General features: G+C 41.7%; 2 protein-coding genes across 2 annotated transcripts; one reads left to right on the top strand and one right to left on the bottom strand.

Moving 5' to 3' along the window:
• The first annotated feature begins 1,374 nt into the window (after nt 1-1,374).
• snrnp200 (small nuclear ribonucleoprotein 200 (U5)) lies at nt 1,375-18,839 on the top strand. The gene is made up of 44 exons (XM_034117705.1): nt 1,375-1,651; nt 1,881-2,044; nt 2,618-2,789; nt 2,891-3,083; nt 3,203-3,258; nt 3,377-3,475; nt 3,574-3,726; nt 3,824-3,923; nt 4,015-4,151; nt 4,252-4,329; nt 4,484-4,657; nt 4,766-4,903; nt 4,993-5,148; nt 5,255-5,425; nt 5,533-5,726; nt 6,241-6,364; nt 6,897-7,046; nt 7,142-7,384; nt 7,478-7,666; nt 7,769-7,966; nt 8,083-8,235; nt 8,329-8,409; nt 8,601-8,684; nt 8,893-8,999; nt 9,096-9,214; nt 9,301-9,455; nt 11,474-11,663; nt 11,756-11,929; nt 12,044-12,204; nt 12,638-12,865; nt 12,991-13,182; nt 13,598-13,776; nt 13,857-14,008; nt 14,107-14,215; nt 14,307-14,415; nt 14,501-14,690; nt 15,238-15,402; nt 15,513-15,634; nt 15,726-15,869; nt 16,373-16,549; nt 16,652-16,812; nt 16,948-17,029; nt 17,963-18,055; nt 18,147-18,839. Exons 1-44 carry the CDS (start codon nt 1,607-1,609, stop codon nt 18,294-18,296), a joined length of 6,411 nt encoding a protein of 2,136 aa, XP_033973596.1. The 5' UTR covers nt 1,375-1,606; the 3' UTR covers nt 18,297-18,839.
• ciao1 (cytosolic iron-sulfur assembly component 1) lies at nt 18,839-23,715 on the bottom strand. The gene is made up of 7 exons (XM_034117706.1): nt 23,324-23,715; nt 22,573-22,721; nt 22,380-22,491; nt 22,175-22,263; nt 21,641-21,842; nt 21,122-21,191; nt 18,839-19,327 (listed from the first exon to the last, which is right to left on the bottom strand). The coding sequence occupies exons 1-7, from the start codon at nt 23,460-23,462 to the stop codon at nt 19,093-19,095; spliced, it is 996 nt and encodes a 331-aa protein (XP_033973597.1). The 5' UTR covers nt 23,463-23,715; the 3' UTR covers nt 18,839-19,092.
• Between the last annotated feature and the right edge of the window lie 332 nt (nt 23,716-24,047).

Here is a 24,047-nt window from a genome sequence, read left to right on the forward strand (position 1 = left end):
CCATCCATGCCATAATGAACATTCAAATACACAGGAGAAAGCATGATATACTGTATAGGGAGGTGAGTGTAGCTTAGAAGGTGTAATGCTTTGACAATGCTATGTGTAAATGATGTTCTCATGCCAATAAAGCCCCTTTGTATTGTATTTAATTGTATTGTATTGTGATGGGTTGTCCCTTAATTACAGGGTTTGATCACTGGCTGATAATTCTTCCGGTTCACAAGTCAATTTATCTTCAAGCAAAACACTTATGGCAAATCGATCTCTTTGCTGCCATCTGGGTGTGAATGCTGTGAGTGCAGCATATTTAAAATGAAAAAAGTAAAACACTTCATCGTCTTCACTTTTGGAGCAGCCACATTGAATAAGCATCTTAGGTAGCATTTTTTACAAATATAATAAATACATAAATAATAAAAAAACGTATATGTATACATTTATACATTTAAAGAACGTTTTAAAAACAATCTATTAGTGACATTCAATGTTGATTATTTATTTGTATAACAGTTTTATTGAAAGCAATAATTTGAGTTGTTCTGAATTATGTGAGCTCTATTATGTTATAGCAGGCAATAAAAGAACAACTGAAAGTTTGGAAAAAGACAGCAGCAGGTGCACAGGGGAATATATTATTTACCTCTGAGAATAGGATTCAAGCCAAACTTACCATAAAATAGGCAAACATCCTTCTACATTTTACTGGCTTTAAAAAGGAAACTGTTAGACATGTCCTAAAAAACTTCAACAAGTATGATAAAGAAATAATGTCAGGATTAATAGAGGATAAACACAGTAGGCCTATTGGGAATTTACTTGGGAAGATGTCGACGAAAGTATGAAATGTTCTAGCTAATTTCTTAAAAGCAAAATAAATCATATTATCCTGTACAACATGTTGCACATTTCTGCTCCACACTACCTCTTTTTTTAATTCTGCACAGCTCTACACTTTGAGTATAGTATAGTATTTATTGTTTACCGTAATCAGTTTTTCACATAATTACGTTTCGAGAAAATAATTGTCTTATTTTAGTTGTTACAATAGTCTTACAATAGCTTTTAAAATAGTACTATTATTTGCTACGTATTCTTATTTCTGTGTCTTTGTAGGCAACATTTACATCAAAGCTAATTACTAGTATGTGTAAACCTAATAAAACCAATTATAATTGTAATTCTGAAAGAGAGACAGATCGTTTCATTTGTTATGATTTTAATTATTATGATTTTTGCTAACACTATTATTTAATATGTGTATGAGTCCAAATTGTTGCCAAAATATAAATGAATTTAGCCTGCAGGGGGCGCTACTTGTTTTGTGGACACGTTCTAAAACGTTAACACCGGAACCGGAAGTCACAGGCGGCTTGTTGTGTGCTCGTGTGTTAGCACCACCGCTGATTTGTAACGTACGAGAGACGCACTTACTTGAATGAAACTTGGACATTTTGAAAACAATCACATGCAACAAAGCTGAAGCATACACTAATGTGTTCAGCCTCTACATAACAGGACAGAGTGGAGACAACTCTGTGGATGTGTTTAGTCTAGTTCACGTTGTAGTAAAGTGCGCTAAAAGCTAAAAGAAGAAACTCGCACCATGGCGGATGTTACTGCCCGTAGCTTGCAGTACGAGTACAAAGCGGTAAGTAATGAGTTTGTCTAAAGAGTATAAACTAAACACACAGTAAGTTGTTTATCTCTGAAAGTATTTGATATGCTATTATCTGAACATCCTAACTAGCTTGCATATGTTTTTAATCCAGGCTACTCCGTGTTTAGCTAACCATTATGCTAACTAGCAGTTAGCTTAGCCGCAGTGAGTGCAGACTGGTGTCCTGACTGATCACGTTGTCTTTGTTTTGAATTGTCAGAACTCTAACTTGGTGTTACAAGCTGATCGCTCTCTGATCGACCGCACACGGAGAGATGAGCCCACCGGAGAGGTGCTGTCCCTTGTGGGGAAACTGGAGGGGACCAAGATGGGTGACAAGTCTCAGAGGACCAAACCTCAGAAACTGGATGAGAGACGAGACAAGTCAGTCAGATTTTTTGGTTTTTGTAAAATGTAAACAACAATTGTGCCCCCCATCATGTACATAGCTTGTAGACTTGCAAGGGTTATTCTACATGTCCATTGGTCCACTTCTTGTCCCTATGATAAGTCTTTCTGTTCAAGGTGTTTTGGATGCGAGTTTTGTAACTATACTTGACTTCAAAATGCATTGCTTGTTTTACCTCATTCCCATGGTTGGTATGAAAATAAAAACATAATATTTGTGTTATTAGTACATTTAGATGATAAACATTGAATATAAATTATTGTTCTATACATGAGACCCAGCGAACACTGCAGTTTCATTTTGACTTGTTGAACTGCGAACGTTTGAAAAATATTTACACGCCTGTTTTAAAGGCTCTGCAAGGGTTTTCTAATTTTGTACAGAAATTAATTGATGACTGGAAAGGTATAAAAGCTAAACATTTCTGTGGTACAGTTTTAAACATATTTGCTGCAAGCGTCTGAGGAATCTAATTTTAGTTTATTTTCCAGTGTCTGCTGTGACTCTCCCCTTAACACTTTTCTTTTTATTGTTTTCTGCCTTTACAGGAGGCGAAAAAGAGACGAGGACAGACACGACATCAACAAAATGAAGGGCTTCACCCTTCTGTCTGAAGGGATTGATGAAATGGTGGGCATTGTGTACAAGCCTAAAACCAAAGAGACCAGAGAGACCTATGAAGTGTTGCTGAGCTTCATCCATGCTGCTTTGGGAGATCAGGTCAGAAAACAATAAATCACCTGTTTTTGTTCAAATGTCTGTTTTTGTTTTTCATCAGTGCCTGAAACCTTTTTTGACCTGGTTGTTATATCTTGTTGCAGCCACGTGATATTCTGTGTGGAGCAGCTGATGAAGTATTAGCCGTGTTGAAGAATGATAAAATGAGGGATAAGGAAAGGCGACGTGAAGTAGAGCAGCTTCTTGGGCCTGCTGATGACACTCGTTACCACGTGCTGGTTAATCTGGGCAAGAAGATCTCTGACTACGGAGGGGACAAAGACTTACAGAACATGGGTATGCATATGTAATGCACTGTCTAATTTACTTTAAAAGACTTACCGATGTTGTCAGTAAGTTATGTCAGATTTCATGGAAATAGTCTTGTGATTGTATACTGTTTCTTTCCTTTTCAGATGACAACATTGACGAAACATACGGCGTGAATGTCCAGTTTGAATCTGATGAGGAGGTACTGGCTTTTTACGTATACTTTAAAATAACTCTAAAGTTATCTCATTTTTGGATAAAAGTTACGATATTAAAGTTGATTGTTTCATAGATGTTCTTTTAAATCCTTTTTTATTCAGGAAGGGGATGAAGATCCGTTTGGAGAGGTACGAGACGAGCACTCGGATGAAGACAGCGAAGGAGAGGAGGCAGGAGTGGGATGCGCTCTTTCAGCAAATGTAAGTGAAACATATTTTTACTGAATTAAACCGGCATTTTTAGCAACATTTTGTACCTTCACAGTACAAAGATAATTAATGAACTACTCTTTATTTAGCTGGGGGCCACGGGCGATGTGATGACCGTGAAGAAGAAAGATCTGCACCCTCGAGACATCGATGCCTTCTGGCTCCAGCGTCAGCTCAGTCGCTTCTATGATGATGCCATCGTTTCTCAAAAGAAAGCTGATGAAGTCTTAGAAATCCTCAAGGTATGTTTGACATTTTTTCTAATGTGTGTTTCTATTTAGCATATATACATGTATATACTTTGCAGACTAGCTCATCCATTGATTCTCTGTATTCCAGACTGCCAGCGATGACAGAGAATGTGAGAACCAGCTGGTGTTGCTGCTGGGTTTCAACACATTCGATTTCATCAAAATCCTCCGCCAGCATCGACGCATGAGTAAGTCAGGGGTGTAAATGATGTAGTTTCATGCTTTTGGATCTTTTCCATAAAACATTTTTTTAATAACTATTTCCCTTCTGACGCACAGTTCAGTATTGTACCATGCTGGCAAGCGCTCAGAGTGAGGCAGAGAAGGAGAGGATCACTGGGAAGATGGAGTCTGATCTGGAACTGTCAAAGATTCTTTACCAGCTGCAAGAGACGGAGAAGGAAGATATTATCCGGGTAAGACCTGTTGCCCTTTAAAGTCCGCAAGAAAATGGTATGAGAGTATCTTTTAGTTTGGTCGATTATATCTTTTATTCATGGCTTTTTGTGTTCTTAGGAGGAGCGATCTCGCAGGGAGCGGTTGAGGAAGTCTCGTGTTGATGACATGGAAGCGATGGACATTGACCATGGAGAGGTAAATACTTTCAACTTCATATGATGCAAGCTACATATGATCTTTTAACATAATGCTAACCCACGACTACAGCATTGGGATAGTATTATGGCATCAGGAAAGCTGCAAGAGGTCAGAATAGACTCAAGATGACATTTTTCTTTTCGTCCTACAGTCGGTGGCTTCTCGACAGTTGCTGGACCTTGAAGACCTGGCCTTCACACAGGGCAGCCACTTCATGGCCAACAAGCGCTGCCAGCTGCCAGACGGCTCGTTCCGCAAACAGCGCAAAGGTTATGAAGAGGTTCATGTGCCTGCCCTCAAACCCAAGCCCTTCGCTGACGATGAGGTTTGTTGTTTAATTGAGTCATGATGGAAAACTTGTCATTGCCATGTGACAATAAGCGGTGTATAGATGTGTTCATAACTTTCATTCTGCATATTATTGTGTCATCAGGTGCTGGTTCCCATTGAGAAGTTGCCTAAGTATGCACAGGCTGGATTTGAAGGTTTTAAAACCCTGAACCGTATCCAGAGCAAACTGTACAAGACCGCCTTGGAGACAGATGAGAATCTGCTCGTGTGTGCACCTACGGTAAGAAAACCTAGTTAAAGCCAAAAGCATTGTGATGATTTGTCCACAGGTAGAATTCCTCCTATAATTTGTATTATTTGTGCACACAGGGAGCTGGTAAGACCAATGTTGCTCTGATGGCTATGCTGAGAGAAATTGGAAAGCACATAAACCTGGATGGAACCATCAATGTGGACGACTTCAAAATCATCTACATTGCCCCCATGCGCTCTCTGGTACAGGAGATGGTGGGAAATTTCAGCAAGGTGAGCCCTGCCTCTGTCCCCAAGAGATTTATATACTTTAAATCAAGTCCTTCATTTCAGTCACTGTGCTGTTTTGGTGTTTTACTCACTTTCCCTCTTTACACAGCGCTTGGCATCATACGGCATCACAGTCTCTGAGCTGACAGGGGACCACCAGCTCTGTAAAGAGGAGATCAACGCCACTCAAATCATCGTCTGCACCCCTGAGAAATGGGACATCATCACCCGTAAAGGCGGAGAGCGTACCTACACCCAGCTAGTGCGGCTCATCATCATTGTAAGTGCTGTGAATGTTTCGATAAAAGGTTCTGTCATATAAAAAACCTAGTTTAGTGCATTTTTATTGTGTTTGCAGATGATTTAACATTAAATTCTCATGTGCAGGATGAAATCCACCTTCTGCACGATGACCGCGGGCCCGTGTTGGAAGCTCTGGTGGCAAGGACCATCCGAAACGTGGAGCTGACCCAGGAGGATGTGCGTCTGCTCGGCCTCAGCGCCACACTGCCCAACTACGAGGATGTGGCTACCTGCCTGCGGGTCGATCCTGCCAAGGGACTCTTCTACTTTGATAACAGGTATGCTATTCAGACTGTCAAAAAATGGTCACGTCATCGGGGCTAAACAAAATGTGTCTTTGGACAAGTAAAACTAACAACTCACTTGCCCGATCAGGATACAACTATGTGTTTGATAGTGAAGATGGAAGGTGTGAGCCATCTTGCCTCCTCCTTGTATCTGTTGAGAGTAGAACATGCAGTCCCATCAAAATGGTGTATGGTGAAAATGTGTTTATGTGCTGTAAACAAGTTGGCATCTTAATAATCGTGGAAGCCGGACATTAATTGAGTGGCGTTACAAGATGGGGAAACTCCCATATTCCTTTACTTAAAAATGTTTATAAACCATGTCAAATAACTCTGTGGTAATTCTTAGCTGCTTTTAAATAAAACATTATAATTGAGCATTCAACGTGTTTTGTTCACATGTTGTTAGGGAAGGCTACTTTCTATAACGACTACATCTGTTTTTTCTTCTTGTTTGCACTTTTTGAATACTCATCTCTGATAACCACATTCTTTTCCTGTGTAGTTTCCGCCCTGTTCCCCTGGAGCAGACTTATGTCGGCATCACAGAGAAAAAGGCCATCAAGCGTTTCCAGATCATGAATGAGATCGTCTATGAAAAGATAATGGAGCATGCTGGAAAGAACCAGGTGAGTTCTATGACTTTAAAAAACACAAGTAAAAATGACTGACTCCATCAGAATCAGAATACCTTTATTAGTCCCACGGAGGGGAAATGTGCGTAGTTACAGCAGGAAAAAGAGCCACTGACAGCTTAATGTTACATATGTTAAATATGTAACATGCATTTATTTTTTTAAAGTAATAAGTTATGATATAATAAAAAAATATATAATAAAAAGTTACATAATTTAAAAAAAAATACACATCCTGTAACAGTTCTTAGGATTTAGCAGCCAGGTAATATTACACAGTTATTAACGGCATCTATATATATTGCACATCTAGCACATATTGCACATAGGTGGTTGGTATTTAACAGCAGCAAGTTACACAATTTACAAAATACACACCTTGTAACAGTTCTGAGGATTTAGCAGCAAGGTGTATATATTACATATGTATAGGCATGCCGTTGCCCTACAATACTGGTTCAACAAGCACTGATCAACAAAGTGTTACCAGATTTGAGAGACTTTGACATTCTGTTGTCTCCATCAGGTGCTGGTATTTGTCCACTCCCGGAAGGAGACAGGAAAGACAGCGAGGGCCATCAGAGACATGTGTTTGGAGAAGGACACGCTGGGCCTTTTCCTCAGAGAGGGTTCGGCCTCAACTGAAGTGTTGAGAACAGAAGCTGAGCAGTGCAAGGTAGGAATGCAAAGTCCAATGGATAGGCACATTCAAAGTGACTCTAATACTTTGTGATTACCCTGTTAGACTTACACCTGAACTTTGTCCTCCAGAACCTGGAACTGAAGGATTTGCTGCCTTACGGCTTCGCCATCCATCACGCTGGTATGTCCCGAGTGGACCGTACGCTGGTGGAGGATCTGTTTGCTGACAGACACATCCAGGTTCTGGTGTCCACGGCTACTCTGGCTTGGGGTGTCAACCTGCCGGCTCACACCGTCATCATCAAAGGGACTCAGGTGTACAGCCCCGAGAAAGGAAGGTGGACTGAGCTCGGAGCCCTGGACATTTTGCAGGTAAGTCTGTGCTGGCTGCATGCTCAACTGCAGGAAAGAGTGCTTCGGACGTCTCACTAATGGTAATAACCTGATTTGTTCGGTCTTATTCAGATGCTTGGTCGAGCTGGACGTCCTCAGTACGACACAAAGGGAGAGGGAATCCTGATCACATCCCACGGAGAGCTGCAGTACTACCTGTCGCTGCTCAACCAGCAGCTGCCCATAGAGAGCCAGATGGTGTGCAAGCTGCCTGACATGCTCAATGCTGAGATAGTGCTGGGCAACGTGCAGACTGTGAAGGTCAGTAGCATGCAAAGACACGTGATCAGATGCATGAGGAGCTAATCAAATATTCCATTTCTTTTACAATTGCTGTCATTTCTCATGTTATTATTTTGTCAGGATGCTGTGAACTGGCTGGGCTACACCTACCTGTATGTGCGTATGCTCCGCAACCCCACCCTGTACGGTGTCTCCCACGATGACCGGAGTGCAGACCCCCTGCTGGAGAGGCGCAGGATTGACCTGGTGCACACAGCAGCCAACGTCCTTGACAAGAACAACCTTGTGAAATATGATAAGAGGACAGGAAGCTTCCAGGTATGCTCCTCCATCAGTGATACTCTTTTATATATGTGTTTATGATTGCTCTTGAGTTACTAAATAGTTTGACTTCATGATTTTAACGGTTGACCTTTCTGCCTCTTTTCCTGAAGGTTACAGACCTGGGACGCATTGCCAGTCACTTCTACATCACTCATGACTCCATTCAAACCTACAACCAGCTGCTGAAGCCCACTCTCAGTGAGATTGAGCTCTTCAGAGTCTTCTCACTGTCCTCAGAGTTCAGGAACATCAACGTCAGAGAGGTATGGTTGTTCAGCTAAACTCCCAACATCACTTTGATCGTTTAACATGCTGAATTTATTTAGATTTGACTGACGTGTTGCTGTGTCTTTTAGGAGGAGAAGTTGGAACTTCAGAAGCTGCTGGAAAGAGTTCCCATTCCTGTGAAGGAGAGCATCGAGGAGCCCAGTGCTAAGGTAGCTTCCAGAACCTGTGATCAGTTTATAAGAATGTCACTGAATTACCATCAGAGTAGTAAAATGCTTTTATGGTGTGCAAACTAAGTGTCACTTGATTTTATTTTCTGTCTAATAAAAGCAGAAGTTATTGAATTCCAATAAAAAGTTCCTCTTATATATATTTAGTATTTTGTTTCTTATCCTCTCAGATCAACGTGCTGCTCCAGGCGTACATCTCTCAGCTCAAACTGGAAGGCTTTGCTCTCATGGCCGACATGGTGTATGTTACACAGGTACAAATGAACCTTATTTTCTTTATTTCTTTTGTTCAACTTTAGTTTTATATTCCTCTCAAAAATGCAGTTTTTACACGTTGTTCAGTTGTACACATGCATGTCTGGTCTGTCAACAATGTGTATTTCCCCTGATGAAAGTTATTGTTCTTGTTTCTAAAAACTGAAGTTGTGAGATTCATTTCTATTTTCTGTATGTCTCTCCCAGAGTGCTGGAAGGTTGATGCGGGCCATTTTTGAGATCGTTCTCAACAGGGGCTGGGCTCAACTGACCGACAAGACCATGAATCTCTGCAAGATGATCGACAAGAGAATGCAAGTCTTCCACTCTTTCCTCTCCACAACAGGCTCTAGCTTTGTTTTGTCTGCAGAGGCAGGTCGCTGATGTTCTGTGTCCCCTGCTCTCCACAGGTGGCAGTCCATGTCCCCGCTGCGACAGTTCAAGAAGCTGCCAGAGGAAGTGATCAAGAAGATCGAGAAGAAGAACTTCCCCTTTGAGCGTCTCTATGACCTCAACCACAATGAGATTGGTGAGTTTTCTTCCCTCTAACCACATGGGCCCTGAATGTCCTCCTCAGACAGGAGCGTAATTAGAACCATTCATTTCATGTTTCAGGGGAGCTGATCCGAATGCCCAAAATGGGGAAGACCATCCACAAATACGTCCACCAGTTCCCCAAACTGGATCTGGCTGTCCACCTGCAGCCCATCACCCGCTCCACGCTGAAGGTGGAGCTCACCATCACGCCCGACTTCCAGTGGGATGATAAGGTAACTATAGCCATAATCAGGGTGCGTACGGGTGCTGGAAATGCTTGAAAATGCTTGAAATTGTACGAGGTGTTTTCAAGGTTTGAAAAGTGCTTGAATTTTGGGAATGGTGCTTGAATTTGGGATAAAGTGCTTGAAATTGTAAATGCTTTACCTCGCTTTTTAGATTAAAAGAAAATAAAGAAGTCGGAGCGCGCTTAATTGCTTCGCTTTTACATAAAACAGCTCCGCTCCGGCCTTCCCGCGCAATGTGCGTGACCGGCAAGTGTTTTTGTTACGTGTGTGACCTGGGCATTCTGATGAGAGTGATAGATGACAGTATGCCAGAGGTTGCCGTTTCAACGAGCGTTGGCTAGCAGAAGACAAATACAAGCCATGGCTAAGACGAGGGTCAAGCGAAGCCCAAGAGTAGCCTCCTGCAAAGTGTGCAACAATAACGATGCGAGAGTCTGCGCTGACGAGCGACACACCACACGAAAGGTACGCCGTAGAGCATTTTAGATTAGGCTAATGTTGCATGTAAAATACATGACACTTTTCTCTGTGCGCGGCAAAACAAGCTCGCCAAAATGGCTTCACTAGTCTGGCAGTATTTTAAGTGTCCGAAAATGACAATAAAATAGCGGTATGCAACGTGTGTGTGAAGCAGAAATCCTGCAGCTCCACCCGCTGTGACGGACCGGTGAGCGGAGCAGAACACACATTAAGAGTTAGACCTAACACACTTATTTATACACACTTATATTTTATCTACCTCTGGAACAAGCTAAACTAGTTATAAATATATTTATTCTTCACTGTCGGGTCGCTTATTACTGGATCAGTGAGCTGCAGGAGATACTGACGGGCTGTCAGGAGAGAGAGAGAGGGGGAGAGAGGAAAAGAGAGCGGTATCGGCCGATACTGATTCTGGCGATCGGCTCCAAAATTGGCGATCGGAGCATCCCTAATAATTGTATATGATATGTTTTATAATGATTGATCATGAAAGTGTTATCAAAGCTGGTAAAGGTGCAGCTAGTTTGAATGACTTTGTATACTACAAAGTAGCCTGTGAATTTACTCCAGGTGGAACTAAAGTCTGATTTAACACTTGATTATATTTCACATCATTCATCCACATCTGTAAAGTAACTAAAGGTATTAAATACATGTAGTGGAGTCAAAGTACACCATTTACCTCTGACTTGTGTTTACTGCCAACCTAAAAGTACTACAAAAATAGTAATCAATAATATATTGAAAAGTTATTTGGCTGATTGTTTTATATTGGCTCAGCCAGGTTATATGGGATGCCCAGTCTACGTACAGATAGGTCACACATTTTGAAATATTAAACTTAGTTTTCTTTTCTAACATTTTTAATTTTTCATCCTCATGTAGAATGCTATTATGAAACACACATTTGGTTGTTTATAGCATAAAGAACATCTGATTTAATGTGAGGTAGGGAAATAATCATTTGAGTATAAGTATGTGTATATAAATATGTAATTTACAACAGCTGTAAGATGCTTGAAAAGCTTGAAAATGCACCTTGAAAATGCTTGAAAAGTGCTTGAATTTGACTTTGGAAAAGGTGTAAGAACCCTGCATAATGTGCTGAACCCTCAGTTTTGAGCATCCTGCCACACGTTCACAGGGTTAGCATAAAGTGATTGAATTGCTCAGAATTTGAAATTACTGCATGCTCTTACTTACTTTCCTTCCTTGACTTAATGAGCTTGTTACTAATCCTAACTATGCAAAGGGCAATGTAAATTCATTGCCCTTTTTAAAATGTTAAGACAAATCCTGAAGACAGAGTGGGCTGGGTAAGGGAGACAGGGGTCCGCTAACTTAGTACTCCCCACCAGGTTAATGTAGCCAACTATTACACACACAAAAAGTTATTGTTTTGTATCTATCCACAGCTATTATTGTATCCTACGGACAAAACTGCGTGATCCTTAGTAAACACTTGATAGTCCATGGCTTTTATCTGGTAATATCTGTATTGACACGGTTTGTGCTCGTAGATTCATGCGACCTCTGAGGCTTTCTGGATCCTGGTTGAGGATGTGGACAGTGAGGTCATCCTCCACCACGAGTACTTCCTGCTCAAAGCCAAGTACGCCCAGGACGAACACCTCGTGACTTTCTTTGTCCCGGTGTTCGAGCCTCTGCCGCCGCAGTACTTCATCCGCGTGGTCTCAGACCGATGGCTCTGTAAGGAACTCCTTGAAACATTTGTCACAGCATTCACACATTTGAAAAAGCATTTCAAACAAGCGCCTAATTTTTTTTCTGTTTCCATTCAGCTTGCGAGACTCAGCTCCCAGTGTCGTTCCGTCACCTGATCCTCCCCGAGAAGTACCCCCCACCCACTGAGCTGCTGGACCTGCAGCCGCTGCCCGTCACGGCTCTCAGGAACTCCGCCTTCGAGGCGCTCTACCAGAACAAGTTCCCCTTCTTCAACCCCATCCAGACACAAGGTACAGAACAAGAACAACAGATCAACCACATTTTCCATCATCATGTTATCAAAAGATGGCCCTTCTCTGGATGTTTTTCATTAAGTCTAAGTTGTGTTGTTTCCGTCCCTCCAGTGTTCAACGCTGTCTACAACAGTGACGATAACGTGTTTGTGGGAGCTCCTACCGGCAGCGGGAAGACAATCTGTGCTGAGTTTGCTATTCTGAGGATGCTGCTGCACAACGCTGAAGGTCGCTGTGTCTACATCACACCGATGGAAGCGCTGGCCGAACAGGTAAGAAGTTATTTAGAAGTTGGGAGTAGGCTTATATCAAAACTAACATTACTCTTCTTACTCCCTGGCCATGACAAATGTGGGGATCAGAGGGCATTATGTTGGTCTTGTGAATTTGATTTATTTTTAAGGGTTAACGCTTGAGGGAATTCTTTCAAATTTGGCACAAATGTCCTTTTGAATTGAGAATGAAATCATAAAGATAATAGGGGTTAAAGGACACGGTCCCTCCTCTCAAAACAAGACTTATTATGCTAATCGTGGCAATTTCAAACAAATGTCCAATAGGATAAAACAATTAAGTTATGACATTTTGGACCAACATGGATATAAACTGCAACCTGGCTGATTGCCAGAGGCATAAAACCGCGAGGCTGTAAATCTAGTTTCCATCAAACAAAAATTTTTTTTCTGTCAATCCTTTCTCACTCAGGTGTTTATCGACTGGCACCAGAAGTTCCAGGACATCCTGAACAAAAAGGTGGTGCTGCTGACGGGAGAAACGAGCACAGATCTGAAGCTCTTGGGAAAGGGGGACATTATTGTCAGCACCCCCGACAAATGGGACATCCTGTCTCGTCGCTGGAAGCAGAGGAAGAACGTCCAGAACGTCAGCCTCTTCATTGTGGATGAGACTCACCTCATTGGAGGAGAAAATGGGGTAAGAAAACAATACTACTTTGTTGTTCTGAGTTTCTGTTATTTCCTGTCATACACCTTTAGTTTGCAGTGTAATAGTCATGTGTCGCCTGCAGCATGTTAACACCCTTTGTTTCTTCTCATTAGCCTGTGTTGGAGGTCATCTGCTCCAGGATGAGGTACATCTCCTCTCAGATTGAGCGGCCCATCAGAATCGTGGCCCTCAGCTCGTCGTTGTCCAACGCCAAAGACGTGGCTCACTGGCTGGGCTGCAATACCACGGCAACCTTCAACTTCCACCCCAACGTCAGACCGGTTCCTCTGGAGCTGCACATCCAGGTGTGTAACCCCGAGCCAGGCCACAAAACTAGGGATAGAACGCCGAGACATGAAATTCTGTTTGCTTCCTGATTTCCTATCCTTGAAAACATTTGTATTTAAATGTATTTTTTGTCAAGATTTGAAAAGGCTTAGATTTGGTACCAACAGAGGACATCTTGTGTTTTTCCTTTTTAATATGTCACCGTTCTGTATAATGCTCTCAACAAACAACATTTTGGTTGTTCAGCATGGTTCATAGTCTGATTTACTGTGATGAAGAAGTGAAGTTATCAGTATACTGTGTGCACCATAAATAAATATATACTTTACCACAGCCGTAAGGTGGTGAAATCTAAATAATGCAACCTAAAATGCTTGAATTTCAGTTTATCAAAGCTAGTGATTTGCTGTTAACTGTTCTAATGTCGTTCAGGGCTTCAACGTGAGTCACACTCAGACTCGCCTGCTGTCCATGGCTAAGCCGGTGTACCACGCCATCATGAAGCACTCCCCCTCCAAACCGGCCGTGGTGTTCGTCCCGTCCCGCAGACAGACTCGCCTCACAGCCATCGACATCCTCACCTTCTGCGCCGCGGACGTGGTTCCTCAGAGGTCAGTCACAACAATGAAATCCCGCCTGGTAGTGCTGATGTTGCTGTTACACGGATAATAAACGTGTTGTCTCTCTGTAGGTTCCTGCATTGCACCGAGAAAGACCTCGCTCCGTTCTTGGCGAAGATAAACGACGCTACTCTGAAAGAGACCCTTGCCAACGGCGTGGGCTACCTGCACGAGGGCCTGTCTGCCACCGAGCGCAGGATAGTGGAGCAGCTCTTTAACTCCGGTATGTCTCACTTCTGCTCTGCATTTACTGCTCTGTCTATTTAGGTTTAGGAATAAGTAATCATGTTTGATCATTTTGGTTCCTCCTCTTTTCTACAGGCGCTGTTCAGGTGGTGGTGTCCTCTCGTTCACTCTGCTGGGGCATCAACATCTCCGCACACCTCGTCATCGTCATGGACACCCAGTACTACAACGGCAAAATCCATGCGTAAGGCTCCAACTAGTTAATGTTGCTATGAATTAGTGTACTGTGAGTAGTATGTACTGTGTTGGTGACATTGTCCTCCTGTTTCTCTCAGATATGTGGACTATCCCATCTATGACGTCCTCCAGATGGTGGGCAAGGCGAACAGACCGATGCTGGATGATGAGGGCCGCTGTGTGATCATGTGTCAGGGCTCCAAGAAGGTAGAGATGCTTCTGTCATGTTCTGTTTATGAAACAATTACTCGGACAGCAGGAACCTAACCGCCTCCTTTCCCTTTCTTGACAGGACTTCTTCAAGAAGTTCCTGTACGAGCCGCTGCCGGTGGAGTCTCACTTGGACCACTGCCTCCATGACCACTTCAATGCTGAGATCGTCACCAAGACTGTGGAGAACAAGCAGGACGCCGTGGACTACTTGACCTGGACGTTCCTCTACCGCCGCATGACCCAGAACCCCAACTACTACAACCTGCAAGGTAGGTCTCATCCTGTCTCAGCCTGTCTCAGCCATGGCTTCTTTAAACAATCATCCAATTCATTACCGGAATTTCTAAAATAGCCATAAACTGTAAAATACTAAAGTGTTGCCTGACGTTTGTTATTTCTGACAGTCATTGAACAAATTATTTGACTAATACTTCCATAAGGAAATGTGATCACATCTTATCTTAAAATGGAGATATTTCAACTAAATCTTATTAACATTTCCACAAAACTCATCCTATTGCCATCAATGAATGAAACGGAGAGAAGAGCTGTTGTAAAATGTTAACAGTCAATATGTATTTTCAGTTTTTCATGATTTATAGCTTTACATCTGATTATATAAAAGTTGTTTCTACTTCAAGCCATGATTGATGATTTCTTAGAGGGGCAGGACCTGTATATTCGAGTAAAAGGTGGCAGGAGCAGGAAACACCCTGAAACAACTTGGGGTTCAGAGGGTTAAATATTGTTTTACCCTAACTGGTTCAGATGTTGGGAACGATATGTAACTTTCACGTTTTGTGTTTCCCTCGTCAGGCATGTCCCATCGTCACTTGTCGGACCACCTCTCTGAGCTGGTGGAGCACACGCTGCACGACCTGGAGCAGTCCAAGTGCATCAGCATCGAGGACGAGATGGACGTCGCTCCGCTCAATCTGGGCATGATCGCTGCGTACTACTACATCAACTACACCACCATCGGTTTGTTCCAATACAACTGTCCTACCATAGTTTATCTGATCATAATGCACGTCATAGATCCTTTCATTGATTCTCCTATAACTGACTTGTTGTTCTGTTGGGTTTGGCAGAGTTGTTCAGCATGTCTCTGAATGCCAAGACAAAGATCCGTGGATTAATCGAGATCATCTCCAACGCTGCGGAGTACAACAACATTCCCATCAGACATCACGAGGATTCACTCCTCCGACAGGTAAGACAAACGGAGCCCAGATGTAGATTACCACTGTTTCACAAATACATGAACACTGACTGTGATGTAACAACGTGTCTTTGTGTCTCAGTTGGCACAGAAAGTTCCTCACAAACTGAACAACCCCAAGTTCAACGACCCCCATGTGAAGACCAACCTGCTGCTGCAGTCTCATCTCTCCAGGATGCAGCTGAGCGCCGAGCTGCAGTCGGACACGGAGGAGATCCTGAGCAAGGTACAGGCTCATGCTTAGTTCAACTTTTCAATAACCAATTCGATGTATATACATTCCGACCTGCTTATTAGATTCTTAGAAATTCACATTTTTCTTTCTTTCAAAAAACTACTATCGACCGCTTTTTATAGCTTTTCTCTCCTAGAAAATTGATATTTACAGGGTTTTTATTTTAATATTTATATATTTTTCTCACTAAAACAAATACAGGTAGCCCAGGTTAATGGATAAATAAAATCCAACAAGTAAAGTCCTTTATATGCCTTTAATGCAATATTCCTTTCTCTTCAGTTCTTTGTTTTTCTTCAAAGAAAGCAGATGCAACATAGTTATATAACATGGTTGTTCCAAATGTTTATGAAGGGGAAACTGGCTGATTTTTTATCTGGCATTGTTTCATCGCAATGTGGGTGGGACGACACTCTTTCCACGTTACCTGAAAAAGGGAAAGACTTGGGTTGTTGATTCCTGTCTGCATGTCTAACGTGTGCGTTGTGTTTCAGGCGGTGCGTCTGATCCAGGCCTGCGTGGACGTGCTCTCCAGTAACGGTTGGCTCAGTCCTGCGCTAGCGGCCATGGAGCTGGCCCAGATGGTGACCCAGGCCATGTGGTCCAAGGACTCGTACCTCAAACAGCTGCCCTTCTTCACCTCAGAGCACATCAAGCGCTGCCAAGACAAGGTACACAAGTTACAACTAACATCAAATGAAAGCTCTTGCTTCAAAACTATTTCACATGGATCATATTGAAACTGACCACTGTATCCCTGCTCCTCTGCTCAGGGTGTGGAGAGTATCTTTGACATCATGGAGATGGAGGATGAGGAGAGAACGGCTCTGCTGCAGCTCACAGACGCTCAGATGGCCGACGTGGCTCGCTTCTCTAACCGCTACCCCAACATCGAGCTGTCGTACGAGGTGGCCGAGAAGGATAACATCAAGAGGTTTGTTTGGATCCTGTCGTTTACAACTGATAATGTCACAAAAATAAAAAAATAAAAAATACAGACCACAGCTAGTCAAGGATTATGATGTCTATTGTTCATAGTTTTGATTTATATTTCCATCATTCTTCACAGTGGCAGTCCAGTGCTGGTCCAGGTTCAGCTGGAGAGAGAGGAGGAGGTCACCGGACCCGTCATCGCACCTCTCTTCCCACAGGTAAATGCAGGGTTCCTACGGTCATTAAAAACCTGGAAAAGTCATGGAAATTCAAAATGTAAATTCCAGGCCCTGGAAAAGTTATGGAAAACAATATTTTTCCCAAAGTTTTGGAAAGGTCATGGAAATGTAACCAAAGTTGCATCAAATATAATTTATATTTTATCTAATTGCCAAAATAGTAATACTATAACGATAATAAATACTGTATCGTATAGTAATGAAACGTAAAATGGCATTTAACTGTCGAGGTATTTTGCTGGTGAGAGATTTTTACAATCGCGCCCTCTAGTCTACAGTGGCTTTAGTCTGTAGGAGCTAGTAAGCCTACTATTTGATTTGTTTTAGATAGGCACAACATGTTTCATATGCAGACCTTATTTTCCAGCTGACCATGTTAAAATAAAAAAATGTTTCAGTGGTACCGCTGAGAATGAGTCATTTCTTTGGTCATGGAAAATTAGGTAAAGGTCATGGAAAAGTCATTGGTGAAAAAGTGTATGAACCCTGTAAATGCCTTTTTAATTTTGCATTTTACAGCTCCAGGAGTCTCTATGTACAATAATTGTATTATCGTATGCCTGTGAGAAATGAATCTTGAGGCATCATGTTTTTGGATTGTCTGTCCATATATCCTTTTCTCTTTAACATGATATTTCAGGAATTCATTGAGGTTTTTTTCTTTATAGATTTGGGATAAATTGACTCGAGATATGATTTCATGGGTCTATGATATGATTCACTGTGACTTTACAAAAAAGTACAAGAATACATGGGATTATTATGACAGGTCCTCACAGATGCCTAATAGGATAACATTTTAAAGTGGAGACGTTTTGAATGACCAAGTATTTAAACTGCTGCTTGACCAGATGGGGGAGGCTGTTTTTATTATTATTTTATTTTAATGAATCTTCTTTTTCGTTGCTACAGAAACGTGAGGAGGGCTGGTGGGTGGTGATCGGAGACCCCAAGTCCAACAGCCTTATCTCTATCAAGAGGCTGACTCTGCAGCAGAAAGCAAAGGTCAGTGAGAACCACACATATTCTACAACCATAAAATGTTCTTTAAACAAACAAGAGGCCTCATTTTGTTTTTCCTGTCATGCTTCTGCAGGTGAAGCTGGACTTTGTTGCCCCGGCGATGGGCGTTCACAACTACACCCTGTACTTCATGAGCGACGCCTACATGGGCTGTGACCAGGAGTACAAGTTCAGCGCGGACGTGAAGGAGGCTGACAGCGAAGGAGACAGTGACTCTGACTAATCTGTAACTGAGCGTTGCTTCGGCATCGTTTTGTTTGATATCGAGAGGGATCAGTAGGTGTTTTTTTTTTACTGTAGATATTCTGCCTGATCTATGGCCCTTCACTTTGTCTGTATGCTTCTATCCCCATGTGAAAATAAGTCATTTTATTCAGTCGTCTCATTTTATATCACCTGAATGATGAACACCAGTCTAGAATCAAAGTGTACAGGATCTGTATTACAGGTACAAACTGCTCACTGAAGCCCAAAGCTGGGTTTAGTAGTGAGTGCATTAAACTTTGATCTAACGTCAGTTTAATGTTTGACTGAAACTGTTAAAGATCGGTAAAATAACCAGCAATTATAAAGATGATCTGCCCTATTAAGTTAGTGATAGTATGCTCTTATTCTAAATTGGGTCTATCAATGCAAAGGAAAAACTGTCCAGTTATATTTTTGGTCTTTTTGTTTGTTATGAAATGTAATTCTTAGACTGGTCTAAATGTTTTTAGTATGATGTGATGTCTGGAATATTTTTTGCAATAAAGAGAAGCCAAACAATTGTTTTTAATCATTTATTTATATAAACATGAAATATCAATAATTAAGCTTTTAAAGAAATATGTACTCACAAAGCAGATCTGCAGAAGCATCATTATCAAATAAGAAGCAGACATGACGTGTTAAAGCACTGTAATACCGCACTAAATCCTGCCAAACTATCAGTTGAGTAAAGTTGAATGCACAACATGGCGGGGACCACATTTCCCAGTGTAGCTAGCGACAACATGTGTTCAGTGTGAGCTTCATGCGGGTCAGTCTTCTGGCTGAAACCTCCAGATGGTGATGTCTCCGTCGTCGCTGCAGGAGGCGAGGAGTCCCGCCTCCTTGGGGTTCCAGGACACACAGTTGACGTCCTGGTTGTGAGCTCTGGTCACCTGAGCAGCGAGAGAGAACACGGGCTGCTCGGGGTCAGCCGTCTCGTCCTCCATGAACACTCTCACTGCATCGTCCCCGCAGGCGGTGGCCAGCGCGCCTGTCAGCCGACACCTGAGCACAGAGACAGGTTATTCTAATGAGCGGAATAATTCCGGTGCTTGTGCAGTGGCGGAGCTGGGGGGTGGCTGTATATATGAGATGTCTTCAAATGCCGTTGCCATGGCAACACAATGCTCGCCATGAAACAGTTTTATATATATATATATAACAGTGTTTCATGGCGAGCATTGTATATGGTGGTGGTCTTATATATATGGACAGTGAGGTGGGCTGAAGATCGGAAGGTTGTGAGTTCAAATCCCGCCAGGACCACCACTAGTGTGCCCTTGAGTAAGGCACTTAGTCCTTAGTTACTCCAGGGAGAATGTCCCTGTAATTGTAAGTCGCTTTGGATAAAAGCGTCAGATAAATGTAATGTATATAGATGAGACTTCTTCAAATGCCGTTGCCATGGCAACACAATGCTCGCCATGAAACACTGTTTTCTCATAACTTCAGTGAAAATGCTCCAAATGGCCCAAAACATCACAGGTTTGGTAACTACGCATCTAAGCGTTTTATGGGATGTCATCAAATGCCGTTGGCATGGCGACAGATCATTCACCATCAAGATCGTTCAAAAATGTGCAGTTCAAATATTCTGCTGCTTCTCCGAGCCTTTTTACTTTCTTTTCTTCTCTCATCACACATTCAAGCCCCCAGTGTTCATGTATCATTTCAATCTAAATTCTTCACTTTCTTCTTACACATTACTTTTCAGCATAAAGCATTCCCACTAGCAATTTCTTCAGGAATTGCATTCTCTAGTTAATAACGTGTGCATAGACATTTTTCAGGAGCGGACTGGCCATCTGTAGAATTTCCCCGCAGCGAGGCTCCCCCCCGTTGACAATCCACTAGCGCAGTGTTTCTCAAACCTTTTCATACCAAGGACCACTTAACCAATAAAAAAAACACTCACAGACCACCTAACTCCCCAAATATCCAAAAACAAAAAAGGCCTGCTTACCACTCCAACAGTATATAACAAATTACAGCCTAATAATGACAGCTTAACTTCTCTACATCGCCTCGTTCACACATTAAATCAACAATACAAATACATATTATATAAGCATTTAGTTCAAATAAGATTTAAAATGCAGGTTTTACACCTCTTATGAAATGTAGACTACATTTATTACGGAGTTTATGTCCGAGCTAACAGACTCACAGATCGTTGGCTACTGAGAGGTATGCAAAATACACTGCATGCAGTACGACACAAACCTCAGCTGTGGATTTTCAAAACAAAATACAGTAAAACTATGGTCGCAGGCCCAAGTTTAACTCTCTGAGGTCTAAGCCATTTTTTCACATGTTAGGCTCGTCTGGGCTTTTTTTGTAAAAATGCTATTAAAACATGAACCTTGGTGACAATCGGGCTGGCCTGCCTACAAAACAAAATAAAAAAACGTTTATGCAGCCCCAACAACAGCCTCTGATCATCAACAGACTTCATGCAATGCTTCATTGGATGCATATATTATAATCTCTATCTCACTCCTAAATCTACTTTCAGCATGGATAAATGTTCATAAAATACATCCATTGTTTGATATCCTAAAAAACACATCGTTTTTCTAGAAACAAGTGGCAACATGTGTGACAAAGGTGTTGCGCTGGGCTATATCATGCAATCGAAAGTTAAACTTAAGCTCGCTCCATTGCGGAGATATTCCCGCTAGTGCGGAAAATTAAAATAATTTATTTACCCCCCCCCCCCTAAATATATAGTTTTCCACGACATGGCAGAGAAAGAGAGGCATTGTTAGACCAATGTGATAAAATAGAAACAGGTCTTACCAGGAGATATCGTACACTGTTCGTCCGTGGAACCCAGACAGAGTGCAAACACACTTCCACGACATGTCTCCTGTTCAACATGCAGAGCAGGGGGAAAATATGTTACATAAAAAACTAGCAAATGTTAACGTATCAAAAGACATGTCATTTACTTTGACAAAGAAGTGCAAAAAATGATAAACCAAATTATCCATCACAAATAACACAGTTGACAAAAAATATCTAGTGTGGAGGAGATAAAAAGACCTCTGTTCATGTCGAAACTCACAACACACATGTTTAACTTTGGACCGGTCTGAAATTTGATTGGGTTGTCAAAAAGAGCTAAAAGATGCCATGTTGTATGAATAATTAAATCGCATGGTAAATTATGGGATTATGTGAGCTTTTTCACTCACAAAACTCTCATCAATATTCAACATAAAATGATATCTAGTTCAATGGTTGACTGACTAGTTTAAAACATATTGTTAATGGGATTTTAAACAAGCATAATGCTAACTATCACTATCAACCCACCCTGTTCACTTTGGTTTGGAGACTCTTTCCAAATCTTGACGGTGCGGTCGTCGCTGCAGGAGGCGAGCCGCTCTCCAGACGGATCGAACGCCAAACTCCAGACTGTGGAGGTGTGTCCCTGCAGCGTGGCCTTACACTCCCAGTCATCGTCCTCCTCCTTGTAAATACAAATGTTGTTGTCGTAGCTAGCGGAAGCCAGGAGCTGTACGAACACATGGCAAATCATTTGATAATGGAGCAACACATTAAGACAGTAAAACAAAATAAATATATTTTTGTATCATCATTACACTTCGATAATGCACTCTTGAGACTTTTTTGAGTTAGTTGCTTGAGTAGGAAATCACACTTTAAAAATAAATTGTTTTTGTATTGGGGCCTTTTGTTTTAAGTTCAATGTTCAATATGTTCAATTAAATAATATTAGAAATAAACTCCTTAAATATTTTTTAATTCAGTAAACATTATATATTGTCGTTTCATGTTTTTTCTTTTATCAGGCAGCTGCAGTGCATACAGCAGAGGGTGACCTACCTCCTGGTTTGGATGCCACACGATATGCTTGACATCTTGTGTGTGAGAGTTCACAACAGTTACACACTCATACTCGTCTTCTTCATCCACTGTGAAACACAAAGGAAAAGAGATCATAAACACATAGACAGGCACGGATCCGGAGGTTTGTTGATTTTGTGCTATGAATTAGATGAAATAATACATCTGAGGTGTGAACACAAACCTTCCCACACCCAGACGCTCTTGTCTCGGCTACATGTTGCCAGCAGGTTCCCTGAAGGGGCCCACGCCACACACTTCACCTCGTTTTCATGTCCCTCCAACACTGTCAAACTCTAGAAGAATGTATGAAACTCTGAGTTAAATCAACAAAATGTAAAGCACAATCAAAGTGAAAATTAAAGATCTCATCTAACCTCAAAGTCATCGTTCTTCTTTTTCCAGATGCATGTGGTTGCATCAAAGCTGGCAGAGGCCAGATACTTCCCACAGGGAGACCAGGCCACCTTCCTCACTGTGCGCTGGTGTCCGTCCTGAAGCACAGTCTTACAAACCCAAGAGTCTCCTACACAGAGAGAAGGTCAGGAAGGGGGTCAGCCATAAAAAATCAACTCATACCTTTTATAATTAAATATGTCACCCACAGTATAAAACTATTCACACCAGGGGCACACATACAAACTAAAAGAAGAATAAGAGAAGATAAATAAATACAAAATACAAAAGGTGATACAAATTCAAATAGAATATGTATCCAAAACACAGGTTTATATTTCCTCCTATTCATATCAGCTATAAGTAAATCATATAAACTACTTTCTAAAATTGTTGTCAGCAATTGGTTTCTGTAGGGATACAAGTAAACAGTATATCCTGTCAAACTGTACCTCGTTTTATTTATTGTAATGTCATTATTTGTGTATTCAGTATGAAAGCATCGCCCCTTCTTAGTGTTTATTAGTGAGATAGCATACAGATTTTTATCTTTTTAGTTCTTGAGATGTTTATATTAATGTTTATGTTCTACTCTTTTTCATTTTCACATGATGTGTAATGCCTTATTTTATCATGCTGCTGAGACGAAAGAATGTCCCAATTTGGGATCAATAAAGTATATCTTATCTTAAATGTAATGAAAAAATCATTCAGGCTTATACGAGATCTCACCCTCCAGTCCCCAGATCCGGATGGCCTTGTCCCCCCCGCAGGAGGCCAGCAGGGTCCCGGTCGGGTTCCAGCTGACGAACCAGCAGCGGGAGTCCGGGTGGGCGACCAGCTTCTGGACCGGAGTCAGAGACGGCTTCATGACCGGGCTGAGGGACGCTTTCTGGGTACTTTAGATATCCGACCCGCTGTTCACTGACAGCAGCGGACAGATACACAGACGACACCACGCACTGTAACAGCCCACACAAACTAGCGATGTGGCTGTCTTAAATAACACATATAAACCTGAAGAGGATTTTCTTTAAAATACTGTATTTGCAGAAAAGAACAAAGTTCGACAGTTCACAAAAACAACGATGTCGGAAATGCCGCCATCTTTGCTCATCCGGTGCTTTACGCGATGCATTGTGGGGCTTTTCTTTTTTTTTGCAGTGCACTTATTTTAATATCACACAACCAAGCAGAGGTGGTAGGTAGACGTACTCAGATATTGTACTAGAATAAAGGTAGAAGTACCGTAGTGTAGAAATACTCTGTTACAAGTAAAAGTCCTGCATTCAAAATGTTATCCAAGTAAAAGTACAAAAGTACAAGCATCAACAAATGCTTAAAGTACCAAAAGTTAGAAAGTACTCAGTATGCAGATATGCCGATTCCAGAATAATATATATTGTATGTTTTTATTATAATTATTGATGCACTAATATGTTATCAAAGATGGTTT

The sequence above is a fragment of the Trematomus bernacchii genome, unplaced genomic scaffold, assembly GCF_902827165.1.
Source record: "Trematomus bernacchii unplaced genomic scaffold, fTreBer1.1, whole genome shotgun sequence".
Taxonomy (NCBI): Eukaryota; Metazoa; Chordata; class Actinopteri; order Perciformes; family Nototheniidae; genus Trematomus; species Trematomus bernacchii.